The following is a 26,546-nucleotide window of genomic DNA, read 5'->3' as shown; positions in this document are numbered from 1 at the left end:
AATGATTTGTTTTGACTTTCTCATTTCATTTCTGTAATGTTGGACTGTTTTACTTGTATTTTATTTCATTTCATTTTGACTTTTTTATTATACTACATTAATTTTATTATACTTTTTGATTATATATAACAGTCTGAAATGAAATGTTTCTATGGTTCTGAATCAGAATCCACCAGAATTTCTATTCCATGGGAAATTTCTAAATTCTAGCTTTTTGTTACAATTCAAAATGAAAACAAAATTAAAAATGTTGACATTTCCCATGAAACTGAAATTCTATTTTCCAGCCAGCTCTAGCAATAATATCCTTGCAGTCATGTGCGGTCATACACTTTGCTCAGTGCAGTAATCCTGAGCAAAGTATATTCTATGCATTTCACACATTCTAAATGATAAGAATGTTCTCTGTACACCTAACTGAATTATAGTTTGATCACACTGTAAAAGGGATTTGCAGGCAAATTAATGAAAGATGTTGGCCATCAAAAGTATTATTTTGTCAGGGATCTGATATATTTTTGGAAATGAAACACGGGTGAAATTCTGAGCCCCCTGAAGTCAATGGCAAAACCCTCATTCACCTCAAGAGGCCCAGCATTTCACCCATTATGGTCAGTGGGCCATATACAGAGGTACTGTATACAAGGTTGTAAGTTACACATTGGTAAATGAGTCTAAGTTGGTGTAACTTCCATACTGAAAGTCCAGAAAACTACCCCCTGAATTTAGCCCAATATAAACAGGATATACACTAAACTCCCATTGACTTCATTTGGGCCAGAATTTCATCCAATGCCTCCAATCTGTTGATATGCCAACCCCTTAACAAAATAATGCATTCTCTCTTCATATAATTCTGAGTGTTAAATCTCCTGCTGCTACATTGTGTATACACCCACAGAATGTACCCTGTAGATACAGTGCATTAAATTACACTCTAGTTTGTTTGTATTTGAATTGGGTAGCTACAGTGTAGCAGTAGTCAATGACTCTTAAGAATCGGAATGCTTTTGTATTTTCACTTTCATTGTAATTGGAAAAGGTATCATTAACTTCTGGATGCACTTTTAGTTGACGTGCACTGCACAACAGCTAGAGTCTCAGACAGATATTTTGTAATTGCCTTTTACAGAAATCAAGAGAAAATGAGGATAACAGATCGGTCATGTATTAATTCAAAAGAAATGCCTTGTGCTCTTCCATAGAAGATATTTTGGGGATCCAGGCACATTCTGATAAATACACAAATGATCCACTCCCTGACCCCAAGGGTTTGGAAATTATTTGAATGGTTTAATAGAACAGACTTCCCAGTTTCCTGCTCAGATGATATCAACCTACTACTTAGTACTCTTGTGTCAGATTTTCCATTCCAAGCACTGGGTGCGTCTCTTGAACTAGGGCACCTGTAGTGATAAGTGATGTTTGAAATGATTAATTTTCTCCTGAAAATGTCCATGTTCTGGCACTCCACCCTTTGCGCTGCTGAGAAGTTTCTCATTTTCTAAGAAATAATTCTGTCAAGCTGTTAAGTGACAGACTGCCTTGGGGCAGGTTGGCATGAATAAACACTATTTTGTCCTATTCTTCAATATGAAGTGTAATGAATACCTAATGAAATTTATTTCTTAATAGAAAATTATAATTATAGCTGATCCAAAATACTTTTAAGGAAAGATTTTTCAATTGCAGAATAAAATACTCAGTGCTGCTAGACTAACACTAGAATTTCACTGTAAGAGGCCTAGAAAATGCTAGACAGGGGTGGCCAACCTGAGGATCTTCAGAAGTTAATATGTGGCTCCTTGTATAGGTACCTACTCTGGGGCTGGAGCTACAGGCGCCAACTTTCCATTGTTACAGGGGGTGCTCACTGCTCAACCCCGGGCTCTGCCACAGGCCCTGCCCCTACTCCACCCCTTCCTGCCTCCTCCCCTGAGCCTGCCATGCCCTCGCTCCTCCCCCACCCCCCCAGAGCCTCCTGCACACCACAAAACAGGTGATTGGGAGGTGCGGGGAGGGAGGGGAAAGCGCTGATCAGCGGGGCTGCCGGTGGGTGGGAGGCGCTGGGAGATGTGGGGGGAGTTGGGGGGAGGGCTTCTGACGTATTACTGTGGCTCTTTGGCAATGTACATTGGTAAATTCTGGCTCCTTCTCAGGCTCAAGTTGGCTACCCCTATGCTAGGAGTTTCACAATGATATTTTAAAGTATCCCCAAGTTCAAAGACAATAATTTTTTTAAATTTAAATTTAAATCAAGTGAACAAAGTGCTTCCTTGTGCCAGTTTATAAACAGAGGCCATCAGAGGTGACGCATGGGGGAGGGCATCTGGGGGTCATGTGTATACAGTCCGTGTTAGCATTGAGCATGCTAACACGGACTGAGCATGTTTAGTAACACTGCTGAAGCTGGCTTCCCTCACTCTGCCCCCCACCCCCACCCCTCGCCCATCGTCAGCCACGGGTCATCTCTGGATGCCATGAAACAATTCTTTTGAAGCTGAAAATCCTCAGTCTCCCTTGAGCTTTTACTACAGTTCTGACATTGATTGTGTTCTATCATTATTTCTCCGATCCTGCTCCCTTTTAAAGTCAATAGGATTGTGAGCAGGCTCTAAAAGATTCATAATTTTTTTAGTGGGAGGAAAAAACATTTCAGCACAGATGCATCAAGGCAGTTTTTTATGTTCACCTGAATCAATAAATTAATTTGGGTACAGCCAACCATACCCTGATAGTTAAGCAGTGTTCAGTATAGGGTTGCCAACCCTCCAGGATTGTCCTGGAGTCCCCAGGAATTAAAAATGAATCTTTAATTAAAGATTATGTCATGTGATGAAACCTCCAGGAATACATCCAACCAAACTTGGCAAATCTAAAGTTGTATCAATATAAAACCTAAATGCATATGAGGTTAGCATTATTTTTGAGCATGTAGGAATGATCACTTTTACATGTGGAATATAATTAAATCTTTACTTTATAGCACTGGAATAGGCTATAAAACATGCATATATTTACATGCCTTGAATCAATGAGATATTTTTCCAGTGAGCAATATGTTGGTAGTTTGGAAAGTGATTCAGATGTGATAAAAGATTATGCATGGTTTACGGGTGTTTTATACAACTGGAATTTTGAACCAATTATAAAATTTGCTGCATGAATAAAGATCCACAACTCATACAATATTTTCAAATTCCACCTTATAATATTAGCCAAATAATGTCAGCTACCCCCAAAATGTATCAATTCCATGAGCAAACAGGGGCAAAATAATTAGGGATAGTTGTCTCTTAAAAGGTTAGATGTCTATCCAAAGTTTTGTGAGACTTCTGAGTCTGCAGAATTAAGCAAATATGTGAACAAATTTCTCTTTTTTGGCTCCTAAAGATCAGTACCATGAAAAGAGCCTTTCACACATTTCAGAACATCTGTTGAGTAAGGGAGTCAGGACTAGGGACAATATTAATGAATGATTTATTATTAGTAATCATGTGGAGTATATTGTAAATGATAATATGGCCTGATACCCAGAGATCTTACAGTCTAAAGGTATACAAAAAAAGAGGATGGAGAAAAAAGAGCATACAAGCCAGGACATATATAGAGTGAGATATGACCTTTGAAGCTTGCATGCTTCATGACAAAAATGGGATACTAGTAATTTCTTAAAGACGGAGAAAGTAGGAGCTTCCCATATGTTACTGGGGAACATGATAGAAGGCAATGGTAATTTTACCTCCGTAAAGAGTACAAGATGGGGTCCTTTGTTTAAATGCCACTTCCACCTGCAGGCATTCATAATTATAATACTCAGCGTTTTCATCTTCTGTATCTCAAAGTGTTTTACAAACGTTAATGAATTTGGCATCACCACCACCCCGTAAGATATGTCCGCTGTCATGCCACCAGATCCTGAGTCTCTACCATTCTTGTCTAAAAGATCACTAACATGGGTAATTTAACTACTCCCACTTGAGAATAACAGAGTAATGCCCACTGCTCCTTCAACAAAGTTGCATAGATACCATATATCCATTTTCTAAACAGTCAATATCTGGGAGTGATTGTTAATGTATGAAACATTATGATTTTTAAATAGTGGTCACTTAGTTGATTGGAATCATAAAAAGGATCTTAATAAAATAGTTAGCGATCCATTAAAATCTGGGGAAATTCGGCATGAAAAATATTTAAACAGCCTGGAGGTTGAGTCTTCTTCTAAGAGCATTTTTAGGGTAAAGGTCAGGCTACATCAGGATCATAGGCATTGTGAAAGCTAAAGGAAGTGGGTGTTTTTCCAAGGCCATGTAGCCTAAGGCATTTGTGGAAAAGGCTAATAATCACTCTGTACTGAAAAGGAATGAGAGGTTTCCTGTCCTCATGTGGTTAAGGGAAAGAAAAAAAAATCTCTACATGAAGAGGTTTGGGAAGGCACACAGAGACATTTTTAACACAAAAATAACAGGAGTACTTGTGGCACCTTAGAGACTAACAAATTTATTAGAGCATAAGCTTTCGTGGGCTACAACCCACTTCTTCGGATGCATTCTTTATGCATCCGAAGAAGTGGGTTGTAGCCCACGAAAGCTTATGCTCTAATAAATTTGTTAGTCTCTAAGGTGCCACAAGTACTCCTGTTATTTTTGCGGATACAGACTAACACGGCTGCTACTCTGAAACCTGCCATTTTTAACACAGGCTAACTAGGGTTCATTTTACTCTCCGAGCACACGAAATGAGAAAGCCTTCCTGCTTGTACTGTAGCCTGAACTGAAGGACATAAATGCAGTTTCATATTCTGAGAAGTATATTTTATAAAACATGGTCCTAAACCCTGCTGTGGCTCCAAGCAACGGATTCCCATTGATTTCAGTGGGAGATAAGCATATAGCATGTACAGGATCAGGCCCACTGTCCCTTTTGTTTTATACGAAGATATAGACTAGAACCCCAAATGCAATGCTGTGAGAATACTAGATTTTACCAACAGATAAAATAACATAAATATGCTGGTTCCACAATTCAACACACATACACCTTTTTACACCTCCCTTGGACTCCACCCACTAATCATCTCTCCAGGGACTATTTCCAACAGAGTAGATATGGTAACTTCAAACAACTGCTATTTTTATTTTATTTGTCTAAGCAATCTGCCAGAGAAAGGTTTCCTTTTTTTCACCCCAGATGTGAGAGAACACGGTTTCCGTTTGATTTTGTTGAAGGGACTACATTTTTGTAGAAAATGAGTGGAGAAGGGTAAAGTAGTAGCTGCTAGGCAGTTACAGTGTGTGCTCCTATGCACCCTCCTCCCTGTGTCTTTTTGTGAGAGGACTGTTGAGTAGATCTATGTAACTGAGAAATTTCTGGCCCCAATTCAAACCCCCTAGGGTGAAGAGATTCCCCATGAGCACAGCTCCATGGTGCACAAGAGATTTAAAATTCCCTGTTTAGGGACTTAGCATCCCATCAGCCCTGTGCTCAACAGAATTGCTTCTGTCCCAGGCCAGCTAGGACCCTCCAAGGCCATGGAGGAAGCTGGGAATAGGAGTTGCCCCAAAATAATAGGCAATTGAAGGAAAACATTCTTATAGTTTGGTTATACATTTCTCCAGGTACAAGACACCTATTCAAATGGAATGTTTGTATGTTGAGTTACAGTGAACATTCCTTCTATACAAAAAGATAATTTACCCTGTGCAGAAGGATCAACACAATGCCTTTGCCTGATTTAAGGCTCACTTAAGCCCTCAGAACACAGGTGTTAATTGGACTTACAGGATGTTTAGGTATTTTGTACACCATCTGTCTAGGAGTGAGTTTCACCAAAAATGCAAAATGCAGCACCGAGATAATGGTAGATTATTTTGCTCCAACTAGTCTTTGATTTACTTCTGCAGTTCTCAGTAGAAATCTTCTCTTTGTGATTTTCTTTTCAATTTCCATCTTTTCTGACCTCTTAGATCCGCTAAGCAGAGTGTGTTTGAAACCAAAGAATCCAGCTGACTCCTTGAGTACCTACATAAATGCTAACTACATTAGGGTAAGTAAACACGCATTCTTTGTGTGCTCCTGAGACAGTATTCTGTTTTCCAGCTGAATAGTTGATTCTGTTAGGGCTCCACTCTCCTTTTATTTCTGTCCACTTCACCTCGTATGATATAAGGATAAAGTCTACCCTACCTCTCTCTCACAATTGGTGAGATAAAGTGGTCCCAATGGGGTGTTTATAATAAAGCACCCAAGAGTTATGTACGTGTTTAACCTATAGTCACATAGGACATAGCTCTGGAAGGGACCTCCTGTCATCAAGTCCAGTCCACTCCTGTTGCAGCCAGCCCCACTATATAATCCCATTCATAAATTTAGCATCAAGCTCCATCTTAAAACTAGTTAGGTTGTTTGCCCCCACTACTCCTAAGGGGAAGTTGTTCCAGAACCTCACTCCACTCCACTCCACTCCACTCCATAAAGGAAGTAATTCTGCTTTTTTAAAATAGCAATACATAAATATATACACATATATACACACACACACACACACACACCCCTTCCTCACTTTACATCTGTACTGTCAAGGCTTTGCATCACAGACATCATTATAGTTAAGGAGAATGATTCCATTTAAAGAGCATCAATACTGCTTTTAAATCAGTGAGAGAAATTAGGACATGTATTGAGTCATGTGAGGTATTCCTTCCCTCCAGGGGATGAAGTACCATGGTGTTTCATATTGCTGACACTGGTAACATTGTCAATGATTTAAAAAAAAATGTAACAGTGAGTAAATTAAATTTCACATGAACTTACAGTATATTGTAAAGCACCTTAGACACTTCAGTATTCTCGACTGTCTGAACATTCTGATACACCTGTCATTGACAAGAGATGTTGGGGCATATCACTCAATACAGCTATGATAATTTATACCAGCTGAGGATCGGCCGCATTGTTCTGTGTAATGGGTAAGTCAATGGATTGCTCCATTGTCCCTCCGGTTGTGGAGATGGTTTCACTGAACAGAGAAACAAAGTTACAATCTCTGGCTCTGCCAATCATTTTATTCTTTAATAATTCATTCCTTTTTGAGGTTGCCGCAACCTTCTCTGGCCAACAAGATCAAAAGAACTCCTTCTTTAGTGCTGGACCCAAGTTCAGTGTACAAGTTCACAAGTTTTCCTTTTCACATGATAAAGATGAATACAGGCATGACTCATTCATTTCCCCACTCACTCCTTCTTTCCTTTGCTTGCTTATAATTTTCAGTGTCTCTCAAGGTTCGCGCTATCCTGACAGAATGTCCCACATATAAGGTCTCAGAGGCATTTTCTACTTAGCAAGTATAAATTGGAGCTTCTGAGTCTGTAAGGATTTATGTATTTAAAATCTCTTTTCCCTTCATAAATCTTCATGGTACTACTTAGTTTCATATTTCTATTCTGTTCTCTCATTTGTTTTTTATGGCCTGTTGCTAACATAATCATCCTTTGAATATGGCAGAAATACTAACTAACAGGTAGAGCTGGCCAGAAAAGGGAATTTCCATTTTGTGGGAAATTCTGCAGTGTCAATGTTTCATTTTGTTTCATTCTGCATTAGCACAAAATATTTACATTGAGGAATTTCATGTAAAATGGAACAATCTGTTTTGGGACTGGGAAACAGGGAAGCTCACCATTTGCCCAGCAAGGTGACCAAGCAGTCTGGGAGTTGGGCAGCCAAGGAGTCAGGCAACCAGGGAGCCAGCCACCTATGGAGCCAAGCAGAGAGAGGCAGCCCAGCTACCAGGCAGGGAGCCAACAAGTTGGGCAGATGGAGAGCCAACTACCAGGGAGCCAGGAAGCCCACCTGCCCACCAAACAAGGAACTTGACAAGTTGGGCAGCCAAGCAGGCAGGCCAGGAAACCAGGGAGCTGGGCAGGCTGGCAGGAAACCAGGCAGGCAGGGAAGTTTCAACAAAATCAGCACATTGCAGTGGAATATTTTGGTTACATCAAATTAGAATTTTCCAGCAGAAAACTCTTCCACTGGACAATTTTTGACCAGCTGTACCAGGCCATGCAGGCTTTCAATTTTAATTTATCTTGTGGTCTAGATTCCCATTTCTTTCTTTGGAACTTTCACCTAAGGTCTCTGTGCATGGCATGACTTTAATACTTCTGTGTCTGTTTCTAAACCAGGGTTACGGTGGCAAGGAGAAGTCCTTCATTGCAACTCAGGGTCCCATGATTAATACCGTGAATGATTTCTGGCAGATGGTTTGGCAGGAAGACAGCCCTGTCATTGTTATGATCACAAAGCTGAAAGAAAAAAATGAGGTATGATATCAACTGGCTAAATCAAGAAATTACTCCAGTGGTTGTATTGTAAATGAGGCTGGCTATACATCTCACAGTATATAAGGTCCTTTGTAGAAAGAACCTCATAGTAGATATGATACCAGCAGATAACCAGCTCTTAAATGTTATGGTGATGGTCACTATGGAAAAACCTAAGATAGATAATTAGATATAGCATTATATAGCAATCTCAAGAGATGTATAGAGCATATCCCAGGATATTCATGGAGGCTGAGGGGTGGCCATTATGAGAAACACTCCATATATTGTTAGGTAGCATTTGTACATTTGGGATCATTACCTGTTAAATTTTTATTATATATAGAATATTTTCTTCTTTTGGATGCTGTAATGTCCAGGGAAGATTCTACCTCTATGTTCCAGACCTGCACTTTGGAACAAACAAAGACAACTCCTAAAGAATCCATCCCGGGTTTTACAAAACAACCTAGTTCATGTTGAGAAATACATTTTGGGAGCATTTAGTCAATAGTAGCATCACATCTAGCCAGTATGAAAATATATAGTTCCTTACATTAACACTGAGAATATGTGACCATTGCTCATTAATTGCTAAGGCCAGATAAGGCCTGTTATATTTTCTGTGACTTTTGGATGGACTCCCACCTACCTATTTTATTAGCTTTATTTAATATTTGTACAAATTGATGCCAGGTTCTCCATCATGGTACAAGAACACAAATCAACTGCTTAAGGCACTGCGGGTGAAAATCACCTTTGTGCAGAGGACCAGCACAAAGTATATGCATCACTTAAATTCTATTTAATCCTATTTTAATGGCTTAAATGAGACATAAGTGGTGCACAGGCCTTCTGTATGGAGTGAATTTCACCCTGAGAGTGCGGGGCCTTTAATTGTGGCTGGTCTCTGGTGGAGGGGACACAGGTGGGAAGAAGGCTGATTATACCTTCCCTTCTACATGTACCCCCCCAATCTGGCCCTTTTTCTCTCTGAGTTTGGAGTTGAGCATACTGTGTTTATAGCATATCAAACAGGAAAGCTATATAAGCTACAAATGGGGGGAGGGATAGCTCAGTGGTTTGAGCATTGGCCTGCTAAACCCAGGGTTGTGAGTTCAATCCTTGAGGGGGCCACTTAGGGATCTGGGGCAAAATCAGCACTTGGTCCTGCTAGTGAAGGCAAGGGGCTGGACTCGATGACCTTTCAAGGTCCCTTCCAGTTCTAGGAGATAGGATATCTCCATTAATTTAAATTTAAATAACATAGATCTGTGCTGTAAATATCCCACGTTTCCACACCAGGCCCCATTTTGATACTGAAGACCAGCCAAACCAATGTCTGGGTAACTTTCATAATCAGAATATTTTTGAAAACTCGCCCCAATAACAGAATAACAAATATTTGACTAAGGAAATACTGAATTTTTAAACACTTACTTCTAACACTGTGTGAGAAGAATGACTTGAAAGACATGTCTAATGGTTTCCAACATATCAGGAAACCCTGTGTTTACCTGAATTGCTCAGGCCCGCCACACTAGTGTTTATCAGCATTGTTGTGGACTGACAGTAGTAATTTCCTCCTAATAAAAGAGGGTGAGACATCTTTAGTGTTCCCAGGCTACTTGGAGAAGGTCTGTGTTTATATGAACTGTTCTGACATTCTAATGAACAACTCTGGGAAGAAATGTTAAGAACTGCCTGATGATTGTAAGCTGAATTGTTCGGGATTTTACTTACTACAGAGGAGAAAACAATATATTAACTTTTTTTAGTAAAATATTTACTGCCTGCAAAGAAGACAAAATAGCTGCTATCCGGCAAAATAGCATTGTAATTTTTTGCCCCTTTGTTCTCTGAAGCATACCCATCATTTTCAGGGAGGTTTGTTTATAAAACACACAGATGTTCAAAAGCAGCATCCCCCATCTCTTTCAGCCTTCCAATATGCAAATCTTGTATGTAGGCCCCATTCCTCCTGTGCTGAATAACATTATGCTGAACGTGAACATTTTGGCTGTGAAAAGTCAGGGCTCAGAAGCTTTCAGGAGTCTTCATTACTGCTTGTGGTGGGTGATCCAGCCTATGCATATTACAGTACAAATGTGGGGTTTTATTAAGAACTGTTTGTTCTGTCAATGAAGTATTTTTCCCCACTACATACCATGTACAGCCAACCCAGGCTTCCTTAGGGCCAGTTTCTGTCAGCCTTATTCATGTGACATCACTCCCTGGGACATCTTGTGGCATAAGGTGCTACTTTACATGAATAACAGAGGCAGAATCAGGCCCACACTTAACAATATAGAGACAAAGTTTCTGCTGTTATCATACCACCATTGACTTCAGTGCAGTTATTCCAGCAGATAATTTGGCCCATATTACTCTATATGTATTTGTTGCACCTTTTGTGTTTATCATAATTTAAGTTGGTTTTAAGAAGCTGCTGCTACCAGAAATACGTATAAAGGTTGTGAGTGAGGGGGTGGGAAAAGGAGGAAAGGTATAGAGCTAGTTTTAAAGCTCTGAGTCTCCCACCATGTATAAGTACTGCAGGAGTGGACTGAAAATAGGGGGAGATTTTCAGAAGTGCCTAAGAGAATTAGGAGCACCAGTCCTATGGAAAGTCAATGGCACTTGTGTTTCTAGTAATCTTAGACACTTTTGAAAATCTCACCTGTAATTATTAACGTGATGACTGCAAGACCCACTCATTCCCAGGCACATGTTTAGAAAGCATTTAAATAGGTGGGCGCCTATAAAGGAAAATTAAAAAGAGGCCAATATGAATGGCAGGGAGCAGATACAATATCACTAGGAAAAGTGATGGGCTCCGTAGGGTTTTATAATTCAATTAAGGACCAGAGAACTCCTCTCTCTCCCTGTACACAAACACAGTAGCCATATCCAATACACTAAGAGTTTTCTCTGCACGGAAATAAGGTTATGAAGTTGTTTGAATGACCCAGTGGGTGGTTTTTGAACAGCTTTCAAAAATACTTGTCCTAATCAAGATGAGTACTATGAAAACTTGTGGTCCAGTTTTCTTGCCATGTGCAATTGTAGGCATCGGGCAATTTCCTTCTTTCATGTTTGTATACCTGTGGAGTTTCTGCAAGATTGTGTGAAGACAATCTCTGTCCCCTCTTGTTTTCTATATCGTCCATTTGTTGCAATACATTCCAAAATATGTTCATTTCTCTGGTATCTGACTTTTTGGAAGTGCCTGAACCATTTGATCCTAGCTCTGTTTTCAGGTCTTTTTTGTTACCGCCATGACAAGGAGTATTTTCAAAACTGACATGGAGACTGTTAAAATTAAGCTATTGTATTGTAAATGTAGATGAGATATTAACCGAGGATTGTTTTAATTAACAATCCAATTGCATTGTCCACAGAGTGCAAGCTGCCAATTACTGTGCTGGTAAAGAGTCAAGAAAAACACTTATAAGGAGTTCCTGAAGTCTTTGGAGAGTAGCACACAGTATTCTCATTTATCAAGAAGGTTCAGAAGCTGACTGCGCCATTGTTGATAGTCAGGGTGCAACTGCATATTTAGACTTTTTGTTTCCCATATTAACAATGAAAACTAAACTCCCAGGGAGGGGCATGCCTTTCAGATCGCATAGTTGATAGTGGCCATGTGTCACATGGTGTGGCTGCTGAACTTTTGAACGTTTTTTTCTTATAAATTTATTAGGGTGTTTTCTTGCCATTCTTGGTATCTTCAGAGAGACAGAGTATTTAAGAGGTATGGTAGCTCTGCAAGTCTTACAGTGCAACTGATGATTCTTCTTTGAATGAAACCAGTCAAATTACTCAGTGCAATTTCAGTTACAAAAAGTGTGCTTTCCACACATCTCACATTATTAAGGTAATGAGCATTTCTTTTTAGAAGAACGTTTATGCTCCAGAGTGTTTCCATTCAGCTCAATGACCTATTGAGTTATAAGGTACACCAGAAATTTAAAGATCTTACCTGATGGTCAAGTCTTGCATTTCACTGTAATGTTTAAATTGAACTATACTGATTTTTTTCCAGTTTTAGCAGTATATACTACAGATGGTGTTTCATGGTAATGAAGGATATTAAAGCAATGATTTTGTTTTGCTGTGCAATGAGGGCTGTTAAGTAGCAGCTATCTGAATATACATTGTTCTTTGAATCAGGAGTTGCTGGTGACAGTAGAAAAAGTTCCTCGTGTGGGTTTCTATGGGTGTAGGATAGTTTGTTCTATGGTTCAGGGTTTTTTCTGTGTATTGGATACTAAAATGTTTTTTGTAAATTTCATGTGATCTGTATTTGAAATGAATAGTAGCTATGCTGCAGGTAAACATGGTATTCCACCGGAGAGTTTGATTTGTTAGTACTATCTGTTTCTGCATCTGCCTTTGAACAGATGCTTGGCAAGTACATTTCTGGAAGAGAATATCACTTTACTAGTTCAATAAGAATGCTGTATGTTTATAGGTTTACTCAAGCATTTTAGGCAAGAGAATAACCTTTTTATCTTCATTGCAGCTCAGAAATTGAATAGACACTTCTTTCTTAGGCTTCAGTTTATCAAAGCGCTTAAGCATGGATTTAAGTCTGTGTTTAGGTGCTTTGGTGCATCAGGGCCCAGGGATACAATTCTTATGTGGGAGTGGGAGAAATTCTGAGTCCTTTACTCAGTTTCAGTCCTCACACAGGCAAAAGTTCCATTTAGGACTTTTGCCTGAAGAGAAACCAAGTAATGGCTTCAGGATTTCACTCTGTACATTTATAAAAATGTACCTGCAAAAATCCAGTTTGGATTTTGAATTTATCTTTTGTGTAAAATATTTTTCTTCAGTCAAACTTAGTTGAATTTTTAAGCATAAAATACTATTCCAAGTGTTCAGTATAATGGATTAAGATTTTAAAGGCTAGTTTTCAAAAATAGCCTCTGATTTTGGATACTTCTGTTTTTGCATGCCCAACTTGAGACAGATTGGGCCTGATTTACGCAGATGCTTCAACTGGATTTGTGGCTGCTCGGCATATTCTAAAACTTAGACCCTAAAACATTCATCAGGATGCCTGCAACCTGTCACTCATGAATGTTTCTGACATTCACAATATGTGAATATCACCTTGATTGCTTCAATATGTGCTTTTCAGACAGATACTGTTCTGATAAGAATCTGATATCAGTATCATCAAGTCATAGGTGGCATATAATGGAGGACAGAGGATGCTAAGCCTCCCCAAACCTCATGCTGCTGGGGGGGGGGGGGGAGGAGGCATGGCAGATTTGGGGCCCCATGAAAAATCTCCCCCGCCCATGCCCCCCAGGCTGGAGGAGCTCTCACTCACCACCACAGCTCTGGAGCTGCAGCAGGGGCACAGAGCTTTTCCGGTCTCAGGGCAGCGGGGGAGGAGGAGCAGTGAGTGGGGGGCAGGTGGAGCTTCGGGGAGATGTGGAGTGGGGGCGGAACGGGGCCGGGGCCATGTGTGGAATAGGGTGGGGCCACAGGGGAAGGGGTGGAATGGGGTGGGGCCATGGGCAAGGCTGTGGGCAGAAGGGGTGGAATGGGGGAGGGGCTCAGGGCTCCAGCCAGGGCCTAGAACTCTGCCGCAGTCCCAGCCAAGGCTGAGCGCTCGACCCTGGCTGGGGCCAGGTTCTCAGCTCCGCTACCCCCCATGACCCCAATCAAGCTCTCAGGCCTCCCCCCACCCCGGGGCCACGGCAGGGAGAGGGGCCAAGCTCTCAGCCCCATGCCCTGGTCAGGGCCATGTGGTGGGGGGCTGAGAGCAGCATGTGAGGGTGGGGCCTCGGCCGGAAGAGGCGGGCAGGGGGCTAGCCTCCCCAAGGGGAAGCTTCACCTGTCCATGCATCAAGTAATTAGTTTCCAGATTCACACTGATATTTCCTTTTCAGAAATGTGTGCTCTATTGGCCAGAAAAGAGAGGGATCTATGGGAAAGTTGAAGTCCTCGTTAATGATGTGCAAGAGTGTGAGAACTATACTGTCCGCAACCTTACATTAAAGGTAATGATCTATGGCTGTTATGGGGAAATGTTCCAATATGCATAATACTTCACTGTTGAATATTCAATGAAATTGAAAGGCAATACATTTAAAACTGAAAAGGGGCACGGTTTTCCACTATTCATCACTAACCTATGGAACTCACTGCCACAAGGTATAATTGAGACCTAGGGCCTGAAGCATTTATACTAAGGCCATTTTACATCACTCTGGCAGTGTAAAGGGGCCTTAAAGTTACACCCACTCAAGTTACACTCACTTTAAGGCCCTTTTACACTGTCAGAGCAGTTAGGGTTGTCACCTTTCTAATTGCTGGTATCCAGACCCTTGAGGACTCACCCCTTCTCTGCCTCTTCCCTTGAGGCCCTGCCCCTTCCCCGCCACTTCACTCGAGGCCCCACCCCCGCCCCACCTCTTCCCCAAGGCCCCACCCCCAATACTCACTCCTCTTCCCCCCTCTTCCTGTCGCTAGATGGATCGTCTCCACCTCCCTTCCCCCACCCCCAACTGGGTCCCTCTGCTTGGGGCTGGGACCGGAGCTACTGCAGCCTGACAAGGAGCCTGCCTGCAGGCAGGAGGCGGCCCTGGCTGAGCAGGGGCTGGTGCGGTTTAATGACCCGGCACCCCTGCCCTGCAGTAAGTGGGCTTTTGGTGTCCAGTCAGTACATCTGACTGGACACTGCCAGGTCCCCTTTTTGACCGGACTTTCCAGTCGAAAACTGGGCACCTGGCAACCCTAAGAGCAATGTAAAGGGAATTTAGTTTAAGTGAGAGTCAGGGGCCCAGGATTTAACAGGATTCAGAGAAGGATTAGATATTTATATGGATGATGAGAACACCCAGAGTTCATTAGATAAGATAAAAATATAAGCGATATAATCTTGATGCTTCAGGGCATAAGCCAAACAGTACCTGTCTGGAGTTAGGAAGAAACTCCTCCTATGAGCAAGTTATTCCATAATTGTCCACAATAAGGTTCCTTCATCTGCTTCTGAAGCATCTGGTAGTAGCCACTGTTAGGAACAGAATGCTGGACAAGATGGGCTACTAGTCTAATCCAATAAGGTAGTTCCTGTGTTCATATGTCTAGGGTATTGTAATTCTAATGTAAGACCTGCTTCGGTACTTATGATAAGGTCTTTTAGCAGATAGTGGACAAATTAAACAATGTCAAGAATATGAATACAATTTAAAGGCCAAATTCTCTGGCCTTACTCCACTCCCATTGCTGCACTCCTCCTTCTATGCCAGCCCCTCTGTTCACATCCCACTGTGCAGAGGGCAGAGAGAAAGTCTGGCCAGAGTGCATTACACTCTGGCAATCCCCAGCTGATAATAAGGACTCATGGTGACCCTAACCATCTGGTGTAAATAGGAGCAGAAAAGAGTATCTTGTTTCACCATATCAAGGTATGCGATTTATCAGCAGTTGGATTCCCCAAATAATCACTGGTATTCGGTTTGATAATGTATGTAAATGGGCCAAATTCTGCCTTCATACATGCGTGTGTCTAAAGTTTAACATATTAAGAGAAATAAAATTAATTGCAAAATTGTTCTTCACAAGTGTATAAGTGATATCTTTACATTATTTCCAGCAAGGGAGTCAGTCCCAAAATGTGAAACACTATTGGTACACATCCTGGCCAGACCACAAAACCCCAGATAGTGCTCAGCCTCTTTTGCAGCTTATGCTGGATGTGGAAGAGGACAGGATGGCATCAGCTGGCAGAGGGCCTGTAATTGTGCACTGCAGGTAATCTACTACAGTTTTCTTAAAAGAATTACTGCAAAACTCAATGGCTTGGAATTCTTATAGTAGGGCTACAGACATAGGTGCTGGAACTAGGGGAACATTGGGTGCTGCTGCGCCCCCTGGCTTGAAGTAGTAATAATAACCCAAATACATGGTTTCCACCTTCAGCACCCCCACTATAAAAATTGCTCCAGCACCGCTGACTACAGAAAAGGCCCTCAGATCACAAGGCCCTTTTCTCTTCAAATAGGGTCGTTCTGGAAGTGGTTAAGAGAAAGTTCCACAATGCTTTTACTAAATTCTGGTTGAACTGTTAGTTTGCATTGATTATTTTTTTTTAGAAATTTAGCCGTATTTTGGTAGTGAATAATTCCTGAACCAATCCTGATTTCTGCTAATGAATTAGGTAAGGGTTTGAAAGACAGTTGTGAGGAATAGTTTTCAGTCTGTGTTCCATATTGTACACTGTTCACTTTAGCTATTTGTTGTCCATTATTCATGTTGTATGATTAGTCACATGTTCTGCCCCATAATTGGATGCCTGAAACTTTTTTAAAGGGAGAATAATGAATCACAAACTTGAGGTAAAATTTTTCAGATGAATACACATTAGTACTAAAATTCATGATCATTCCGAGGTTTGTGAACATTTTCACAGCTGCTTGGCAGTTGGCTGAATACTCACAAACCATAAATAGTGTTACCCCACAAATCATAGTGAACCAAATGCTGCCCATTTTGTTCATCAGAATTCAGTCAGTTCTGTTAATCATCTATCATTTTACTCTGTGTACTGTAGTGAACTAAATTGTACATCATGAAATAGTAGTAGGTGATTTCAAATTTGTTATATTACTTGAAAAAGCTGTTAGGAGATGAAGCAACCTCGAAACAAATTATTTCCTTGCTTGTTTTCTCTTATAATCATGGTGATATAAAGCATTTTTTGCTAGACATAGGTCAAAACCAGAACTTTTCTTCTCAAACTACCTCTACTAGCTCACCATTTCTGGGATTTGGATAAATGGGATCCAGAGATTTGAACAACCCCTCATTATGCCAAACCAAATCCAAGGAGATTTTCCAAAACCATAACCACCCCAATTTTGCCCATCTCTCTTTACTATTTTGTTTTGTTTTCTTAAGCAATCCACAAATCTATGTATGAACTTCTAGGTTCCCATATATGCAGTAATGCTTTTTCATGAGGAGGGGCACAATGGAATTTGGTGTCATTCGGAGGTAAATAACATGGTGGGGGGTCTGAAATCACAGTGTCCCTAATAAAATGAACATGATGCTGTAGTGACAGTGTCATACTCCCTCTTCTAGCAACATACTTTCCCACATTTTAATCTTCTGATTTATGGGCTAGAGGTATCCAGATCTCACAAAACTTTCAAATTTGGGGCTGTTTGCCTGGGATACATATGTGCAGCTCTCATTTATTTCAAGTGGCAGCCCTGCATGCTCACCTGAGGACAAAACATGACCCTCAACCTGGCGCAGAAAGGCTATAAAAATCTTTTTAGGTTTTTAAATTATTATCAAAATTGCAAAAAAAAATACATTTGAAAGGTAAAATGGAAAAAAATAACCTACAAACGCTGGCTGCTGTCCCATGTGCTTCAATAGCATGTCCACTCAGGGCATTATGTGTAAGAAAGAATATAATCCATCTCACCTTCCAGCAGCAGAGTTATTTCTGTAGTGCTAAGAGGAGAAAAAGGAGTACACATTTATTTTTGTCATTTAAATCATCAGATGTGACTCTGAATACACAGAGAGAGCAGATCCAGTAAGTAAGAAAGTTTGTTTTATACAACCAGTTTTCAGAGTAGTATTGCACAGAAGTTTCCTCTGTCATTTGAAGTGCCCATCCAAATCTTATACTAGTCTATGACTCACCCACCATCTTTTGTATGTGTAGCCTAGTACATCCAAATAAGCTAGTGTGTTTTGGCCTCTAGGCGGTCTTGGACCGAATGTATATTTGAATGAACAGACTTCAAATACAAAGTAAGAGATTTATTTTATTGACCAAATAAAGAAAAAATAGAGGCATAGGGCTAGATTCTCAGCGGGCATAAATTGATTTAGCTCCATTTAAGTCAATGAAACTATGCTGATTTATGCCAATTGAGAATCTGGCCCATAATGTGCAACACACAAATTACACAAAAGATATCCTCTTCCCCCAGAAGAAGCAACAAATTAATATATAAGGTGCAGGAACTGCCCGGGTAACAAAACTACCTCTACCCATACTAATGAACCTGACGCTGACATTTTGGGTGCCGAAAAATGCTGTATTCACTCCCTTTGCAGCCAATGTAGAAGCCCCCAGCCCCGGTGCCTCCCCTCCCACAGGAGCTGAAGCCCTCAGCCCCGGCACCTCCCACCCCGTGGGGCTGGAGTCCCTGAGACTCCCTCCCTGCAGCTGAAGCCTAGAGCCCTAAATGTGGGGAGTATGGGGGGCTCTGGGAAATAGTCTCTGAGAATTTAAGCCTTGACATAATTATTCCCGAAAAGCAATAAACACTACTCTACTATTAGAGCCAAAACAAACAAACAATACAGCAATACAGAACATCATAATATACTGCCACAGGGGTGCAGTGATAGGTGTCTTAAAAATACCTATATAAGTAGATCACAAAATTGCCCTGATATATTGTGAGAGGGATATAGGGCAAGTAACAGATTCTCTGTACCTTGAAGTGTTTAAGTCAAGATTTGAGAATGTCAGTGACTCAGACAGAGGTTACAGGGTCTGTTACAGGAGTGGGTGGGTGAGGTTCTGTGACCTGACATATGCATATGCAGGAGGTCAGACTACATGATTTTGATGGTCCCTTCTGGCCTTAAAGTCTATGAGTGTCAGATTTAGCTTGCATAGTCTGCAGTAAAGTCAGGTAAAAAGATAGGACCCACATTTGCCTGATGATGGGGAGATGGGAACTTGCCTTTGTCAAATACACTGGAGAATTTATCCAAGAACAGTTAATCCGTGGGAAAATATAAATCCTGTAATGCTACCAGGGTCTTAGAGGTAGGGGAATCTGCTGTGAAAGTGCTGACCTATTGGTAGTTTTAACTTATGCACCTCATTTTTAAAGGATTTCACAATATTTTGAAAAGGAGAATGTGTGTGCAGTAACTTGCTTGTTTAGGCTAGTTCCTATGCCTTCCCCGTGTATAAAATATCTCTATCCCATTTTGGACACATTTGCCCAGATGGTATCGGCATTCAAGGATATAGGTTGTCAGCTATGGATCTCAGACTCACCCCAGGAAATCATCATTTCTGACTACCAGTTTTGCTTCTCACTATCCCCTCACTTTTTGGCTTAGCATCCTTATATGTTTAATATTGCTGACTCCTGGGGTTCCTGAGTCTCAAATACACTCCCATCTTTAATTCCATAGCCAGGAGTCTGAGACTGGGTTCCTCTGCACTGCATAAATGTAATCCTAACAACACTCATACTGAAACCTTTCATCCAAGACACTCAGAACACTTTACAGACACTTATGGAATTAAGCCTCACAGCACTCCTCTGAGGTACATAGCTGGTATTATACCCATTAAACAGATGGATAAAATGAGGCAGACAATCATTTAACTACTTAGTGCCTCACTTTATCCATCTCTCCTCCACACTCCCCCCAGACAGAAAACAAGGAGAGGAACATGGCAAGTTGCAGCACTCACTCCCTCTTCCCGCTGAAGAATTGCAGAGCACCACAGGAGGCTGATAGAGAGTGGCAGCATGGTTACTGCTCTTGCATACAGCCATGGCTAGTGTGGAGAGAACTGTGGCAGAATCTCTCCAACTGAGCAAGATCCATGGAGATGGGGCTTGGAATACAGATCCTCTGCTGCCTTTTGGGGGCAGATTCCTCTGGTCACTCCACATCTCCACTTGAACTGGAGCAGAGAATACTCGGACTCCTCAGGTCCATTGGAGCTGTAGAGGTTTTGCATTACATTGCCCCTCCAGGCACTTTTGTGCAGAGTGAAAACATATGGGCCTCACAAACTAACCCACAACTATTTATCTGCTACAGCTCTGTGAGCATTCATTTTCTAGCAGAAAAGGTGAGTTAGTCATGCACCTAACCACTGATGAGTCTCTCTTCTGCATGTTGAGTATTTTCAGGTCCATATATCTAACATCAGAACAACTTCTTTGAAGGATCCAGGTTGGTATCTGTCAGCTCTGTTCACCTTTGTTTTAATTTTACTTTCAGTGCTGGTATAGGAAGAACTGGATGTTTTATTGCTACTGCCATTGGTTGTCACCAGTTGAAGGAAGAAGGCGTTGTAGATGCATTAAGCATTGTCTGCCAGCTACGAGTTGATAGGTGAGTTGCAGTGGAACTGTAAGTCAAATAAAGAACACAATGTGGCATTTTCAATCCTGGTTTGCCACATTCCGATCTGATATATGTGTTAACCTCACAGAACAGAAATACTCTGCCTCCTTGTAGGATATGTCCTACATCATACACTCTGTCTAAAAAACAGTCACACTTGGGTAAGAAATATACAAATGTCAGGACTTTCAAGGATTCACCATTCTTAAAGGTGAATTGAAGTGTTTAAATTGCTAAATTATTAACATAACACATGGGACAATTTAAAAATTAAGGAAAACTATGTTTGAGATTTTCAGAAGCACACAGAGTTGCCTAATTCTCCTCCTACCGATGCCAAAGTGAGTTTTTCTATAGACTTCAATGGGAGCACAGTTAGATCAACACAGAATGCTTCTGAAAATCCCACCCTACATTTTAAACCAGAATATTTTGAAAAATTCTTTCCTTTTTTACTTTTCTGTCAGGACCTCAATTTGGGGTTCTGTGTTTCTCTTGCAAGAGGTTCCTACATCACTAACATCAAGAGTGTTAAACTATGTTAGGTGCTAATCTGTGTTAGGTGCTAATGATAAAGACCACAGCTGCTTTAGGTGTTAGTACTGTAATCAACTCTTGGAACTATCAAAAAAAGCAACGAGGAGTCCTTGTGGCGCCTTAGAGACTAACAAATTCATTTGGGCATAAGCTTTTGTGGGCTAAAACCCGATGCATCTGATGAAGTGGGTTTTAGCCCATGAAAGCTTATGCCCAAATAAATTTGTTAGTCTCTAAGGTACCACAAGGACTCCCCATACAGACTAACAGGGCTACCACCCTGAAACCTGTCTTGGTACTATGTGTCTTCTCCCTGAATTCAGGTCCTGGCAGAAAAGTAAAAAACACAATAGCCTTTCAAATATTTTTGTTAAAAATTTGTTTGTAATTTTATGGCAACATTTGTATTGTGTTGATAATTTCAGAATTTGAACAAGTTTTATGGGCAGAGTCTCTCATGTTCTGTGGCTATTTTATGTTGCAGAGTTGGTCTAAAGAGGCCCTTAAACTGGCATAATGCTACCCAGAAGATTCCCCCAATGTAGGAGGATCCTCTGGTGGTGGAGAGCCAGGAGCAGCGCTGGTGAGGGGGCGGGGGAGGGCAGACTATAGCCACCCCATAGCAGCCACCTTTCTCCAGCCACCCAGCTCTGGAGGCAGAGCGGAGAGAGTGGTGGCTGCTGGCTGGGCACCCAGCTCTGAAGGTGGCAGTGCCACTGCCAGCAGCAGCGCAGGAGTAAGCCCAGATGGGGAGCTGGGGGGCCCAAGAGCAGCCCCCGGCCTGTGTCTCCACCCGCTGGGTCGCACTGCCCAGGGCAGGTTGGAAGGTCTTGGACTCCCCACAGCTGCCTGGACTGACCCACTCTGGCATGGGCTTCTGGTCCCAACCCCACAGTCACTGCTCCCCAAGGTCTCTGCCTACCCCAGAGCCAGGTCCCTCCACCCTGATGGCTGTTACCAGCTGCGAGCAGTCGAAGGGCAGTGGGAGCTGAGGAGCAGCTGCAGCCCTGGTTGGTTGGGGGAGAGGAGGAGCAGGGGCGGCTCTCGCTTTTTTGCCGCCCCAAGCACGGCAGTCAGGCTGCCTTCGGCGGCATGCCTGCGGGCTGTCCACCCGTCCCGCGGCTTCGGTGTACCCATCTCCGAATTGTCGCTGAAGCCGCGGGACCGGCGGACCTCCCACAGGCATGCCGCCGAAGGCTGCCTGACTGCCACCCTTGGAGCGAACGGCAGGCCGCCCCTCCGCGGCTTGCCGCCCCAGGCACATGCTTGGTGCACTGTTGCCTGGAGCCGCCGCTGAGGAGGAGGCAGGGCCAGAACTTAGGAGGCACAGGGGGCAGGGCCTTGTGGCAAGGGAGAGTACAGCAAAATATTCTTTTCCATGATATTCCATGTGCATTTTTAAACAAACAGACTCACTTCAACAGTATTTGTGCCCCCATTCGGTAACTATTCCAGTGGAACAAGCTTTTTTTTTCAAGAATATTGGCCAAAAAAAATATATATATATCAAATGTTAAGCTTATATAGTCTCTGAAAACAAATGTTACTGCAGAACACACCAATACTACTGCAGATATGGAATTTAAAACAACAAATTGTGATTTATTTATTTTTTTACACCCAAATATGCAATTTGAAAGATACTCAGCTCCTGGGTTAGTTACATAAATCATCCAATCAGCGAACTTGGAATAATGCCACATAATACATATAGCTCCCACACACAGAAACAAAACAGGAATGGCAAATATTCCCAATGAACTGTTTATAAATGATCTGCATACCAGGAGTTATTTGCTGAAGAAATCTATGGATAGTTTTTCAATAATCAGTAAAGCTGGGAATTTCACTAATTGCGTGCAAATAATTCACAAACAGAAAAATGAGTCTCTCGAGCTAGATAATTATACAGATAATGTAGTATCACTGTAGTATCTCAGTGGCTCCCAAGTCAAAAAGAAACACTAGCAATCTCTCTTTCTTCTACTCCAGCCTGTCGGAGAAGTAGCTTGATTAGTAGGGCTGTGTTTGTGTGTGGTGTATGTGAGGCATATGGTCATTCTTAGCTCTTGTGGGAGTGAGTTCCATAGTCTAGGGCCAGCTCTTGTGAAAATTCTGTCTGCCACTTTCAAGCCTCCCCCTACTGGAAAGCAGCATCATGAGTCCAGTGGAACGTAGCTGTTGTGGGAGTTCATGGTCACTAAGGAAGAGGTGATCATATAAGTAGCTAGGGTCAATGGAGGGCTTAGAATATCAGCCAAGAGACCTTGAAATGTGCTTTATATTCAGTGGGGAGCCAGTGCAGAGACAGAAGCCCGACGGTGGTGTACTTATGGCAGTCTCTGTTACTAAGCAGATGGGCTGCTGCATTTTCTACCAGCTAGAGCTTTTCAGGCTACGTGGCTTCATTACTAGGAATAATGGATAGCAATAATCAAGCTTGGAGGTCACAAATGTGTGGCTCACAGTGACCAAGCCTGAGCCTGTTTAGGGGGTGAGTCTCCTTGCCAGTTGCAGCTGGCTATTTGGTCATCCAATAGCAATGAGGAAACCAGAAGGACTTCAAAGTTGTAAACCAACAAAGATCTAAATAAGAGAAGGTATTTGTTGAATAAATTGTTTTAAAATTTCTTTGCCCATTTCTGCCTATCAGCTGTCTTTTTTCCCCTTTTTCCCTTTTTTGTTTGTTTGTTTGTTTAGAAAAATCATAGATTATTTTAAAATTAGTTAACCTGATAGTTTCTGTGGCCTAGCAGGCCTTGTATTAAGAGATGCCGGATCCTGCACTCCATGTGATGCAAACCTCTCACTGAAATCAGCTAATTCAACGAAGGGTTGGCAAAAGCAGTTTAAAGTGTATGTCACAATGCATATTCCTTTCCTCCCGGGCCATATCCTCCCTCCCAGACAGGCACACATATCAACTCCAAGTAGCTGGCTTGGTGCAGGGAGGAAGGGAGGTGAGAGTGTGTCTGTAATGGCCAAGTTGCAGTTGCTTTTAACACCCTGAATTTGCAATAGCCCCTACTGCTTCTGGGTCCCAACTCTGTGAGGGGCACTGGCCGATGGACCTCAGTGGTGACAGAAAAAGCCTTAGTTTCATTTTCTATCTGAAAGACAACACTAGTAATGCAGTACAGCCTCAGCTAGTGGTCCACTAGTACAGCACTCCCTTACCACTGTACTCACTTTCAACACTGATATTAGCTTAGGTCCTACTGTGGGACTTCATCTTGAAGTCTTTAAACCATGATTTGAGGACTTCAATGGCTCAGACAGGTTTGATACAGGAGTGGGTGGGTGAGATTCTGTGGCCTGCGTTGTGCAGGAGGTCAGACTAGATGATCATAATGGTCCCTTCTGACCTTAAAGTCTATGATTCTATTATTCTATCCCAATATCTGGCCTGAAACCAGTGCTACCAGCTGAGTTATCACACAGCTGTATTAGGTGTAGGTAACTGATCCAAACGGACTGCACTGAACACTTTTTTATGTTCAAGTTTAACTAAGTTGCATTGTTGGCGCAGAAATGAGTCACTGTTGTAAAATTTCTTCTGTGTCTGCTGTTTAGACAGGATGCACTGTAGGCGTTAGAAAGAGGAGAGGAAGAGCTGCTCTCTGTACATGTGATCTAAGGGTCACCATAGGTTACATTTTTAGGATATGAAGAAGAATGAAATCTGTGTACACTATGGTCCAGGTTCTCTTGCCCTTACTCATGATGAGTAGTACCTCATTCCTCTAACAGCCCCAATAAAATCAATAGGATTACTCTGGGAGAACGGAACTCAACATGTATAAAGGATATCAGAATCTGCCCCAAGAGACTGAGTTTTTTATGACATATCTAATCTTAGTTGTGCTTAAAATACAGTGTATAAAGTGCTTTATATGGAGATTCCCCATAATTGTGTGGGGTTTGAAATTTGGATTTTAACAGCTTAGCTGCTGGCTATATGGTTCCCTATAGTTCTTATACCTGTTGTGTCAGAATTGGATATTCATGATGTAATAACAAATTTAATTAAATTTACATTAATGTAATTAAAAAAATAATCATCATTAATTGCATGATTAAAAAAATTAATCATGATTAATTTCATGATTAATCACACTGTTAAAAAATAGAATACCATTTGTTGAAATATTTTTTGGATGTTTTCTACATTTTCAAATATATTGATTTCAATTAAAACACAGAATAGAAAGTGTACAGTGCTCACTTTATAGTTATTTTTATTACAAATATTTACACTGTAAAAAACAAAAGAAATCATATTTTTCAATTCACCTAATACAAGTACTGTAGTGCAATCTCTTTATCATGAAAGTTGAACTTACAAATATAGAATTATGTACAAAAATAACTGCATTCAAAAACAAAACAATGTAAAACTTTAGAGCCTACAAGTCCACTCAGTCCTACTTCTTGTTCAGCCACTCAGACAAACAAGTTTGGTTACAATTTACAGGAGATAATGCTGCCCACTTCTTGTTTACAATGTCACCTGAAAGTGAGAACAGGTGTTGGCATGGCACTACTGTAGCCGGCGTCGCAAGATATTTACATGCCAGATGCGCTAAAGATACATATGTTCCTTCATGCTTCAACCATTCCAGAGGACATGTGTCCATGCTGATGAGCGGTCCTGCTTAATAACGATCCAAAGCAGTGCGGCCCAATGCATGTTCATTTTTATCATCTTAGTCAGATGCCACCAGCAGAAAGTTGATTTTCTTTTTTGGTGGTTTTGGTTCTGTAGTTTCCGCATACGAGTATTGCTCTTTTAAGACTTCTGAAAGCATGTTCCACACCTCGTCCCTCTCAGATTTTGGAAGGCACTTCAGATTCTTAAACCTTGGGTCGAGTATTGTAGCTATCATTAGAAATCTCACATTGGTACTTTCTTTGTGTTTTGTCAAATCTGCAGTGAAAGTGTTCTTAAAATGAACAACATGTGCTGGGTCATCATCCAAGACTGCTATAACATGAAATATATGGCAGAATGCAGGTAAAACAGAGAAGGAGACAGACAATTCTCCCCCAAGGAGTTCAATCACAAATTATTTAATGCATTATTTTTTTAACAAGTGTTATCAGCATGGAAGCACATCCTCTGGTTCTTAGCAGCAGAGCAGATTGTTTGATTTTTAAGAAATAAGGTTTCATGCTATTGTACTTTCTTTTCAGAGGTGGAATGGTTCAGACCAGTGAACAATATGAATTTGTGCACCATGCACTGAGTTTGTATGAAAGCAGACTTTCTGCAGAAGCTGTCCAGTGAAACCATGAAGGGTGATCAGAATGTCAATCTCTTGAGGTAATTTGTTTCATTACCTACCAGCAACTTCTTCAAGGAGTTTACTGCAGTGGGTGCTCTGAAGCCAACTTGTGAAAGGATTGTGGATGGTTTGGCAAAAATATAAAGATTGCCAGACCTTTACTGTATATGAATGTATTGTAAGCTTCCCAAAAATGATTTTTAAAGAAGGTACTGTACTGATGCTACATGTGGATTTCACATATATA

General features: G+C 41.4%; 1 protein-coding gene across 1 annotated transcript in view; it reads left to right on the top strand.

Annotated features, from left to right (window-relative positions):
- Positions 1–26,301, top strand: part of PTPRR (protein tyrosine phosphatase receptor type R) — a 195,208-nt gene extending 168,907 nt beyond the window's left edge. The window contains exons 9-14 of the mRNA XM_065408440.1: positions 5,970–6,049; positions 8,187–8,324; positions 14,231–14,341; positions 15,940–16,097; positions 20,352–20,465; positions 26,208–26,301. Coding sequence (XP_065264512.1) covers positions 5,970–6,049; positions 8,187–8,324; positions 14,231–14,341; positions 15,940–16,097; positions 20,352–20,465; positions 26,208–26,301 — 695 coding nt within the window. The remainder of the gene's footprint in view (positions 1–5,969; positions 6,050–8,186; positions 8,325–14,230; positions 14,342–15,939; positions 16,098–20,351; positions 20,466–26,207) is intronic.
- Positions 26,302–26,546: the final 245 nt, after the last annotated feature.

The sequence above is a fragment of the Emys orbicularis genome, chromosome 1 (assembly GCF_028017835.1).
Source record: "Emys orbicularis isolate rEmyOrb1 chromosome 1, rEmyOrb1.hap1, whole genome shotgun sequence".
Classification (NCBI taxonomy): Eukaryota; Metazoa; Chordata; order Testudines; family Emydidae; genus Emys; species Emys orbicularis.
Note: the sequence above shows the minus strand (reverse complement) of the source record. Positions and strands in the feature narration are given on the sequence as shown.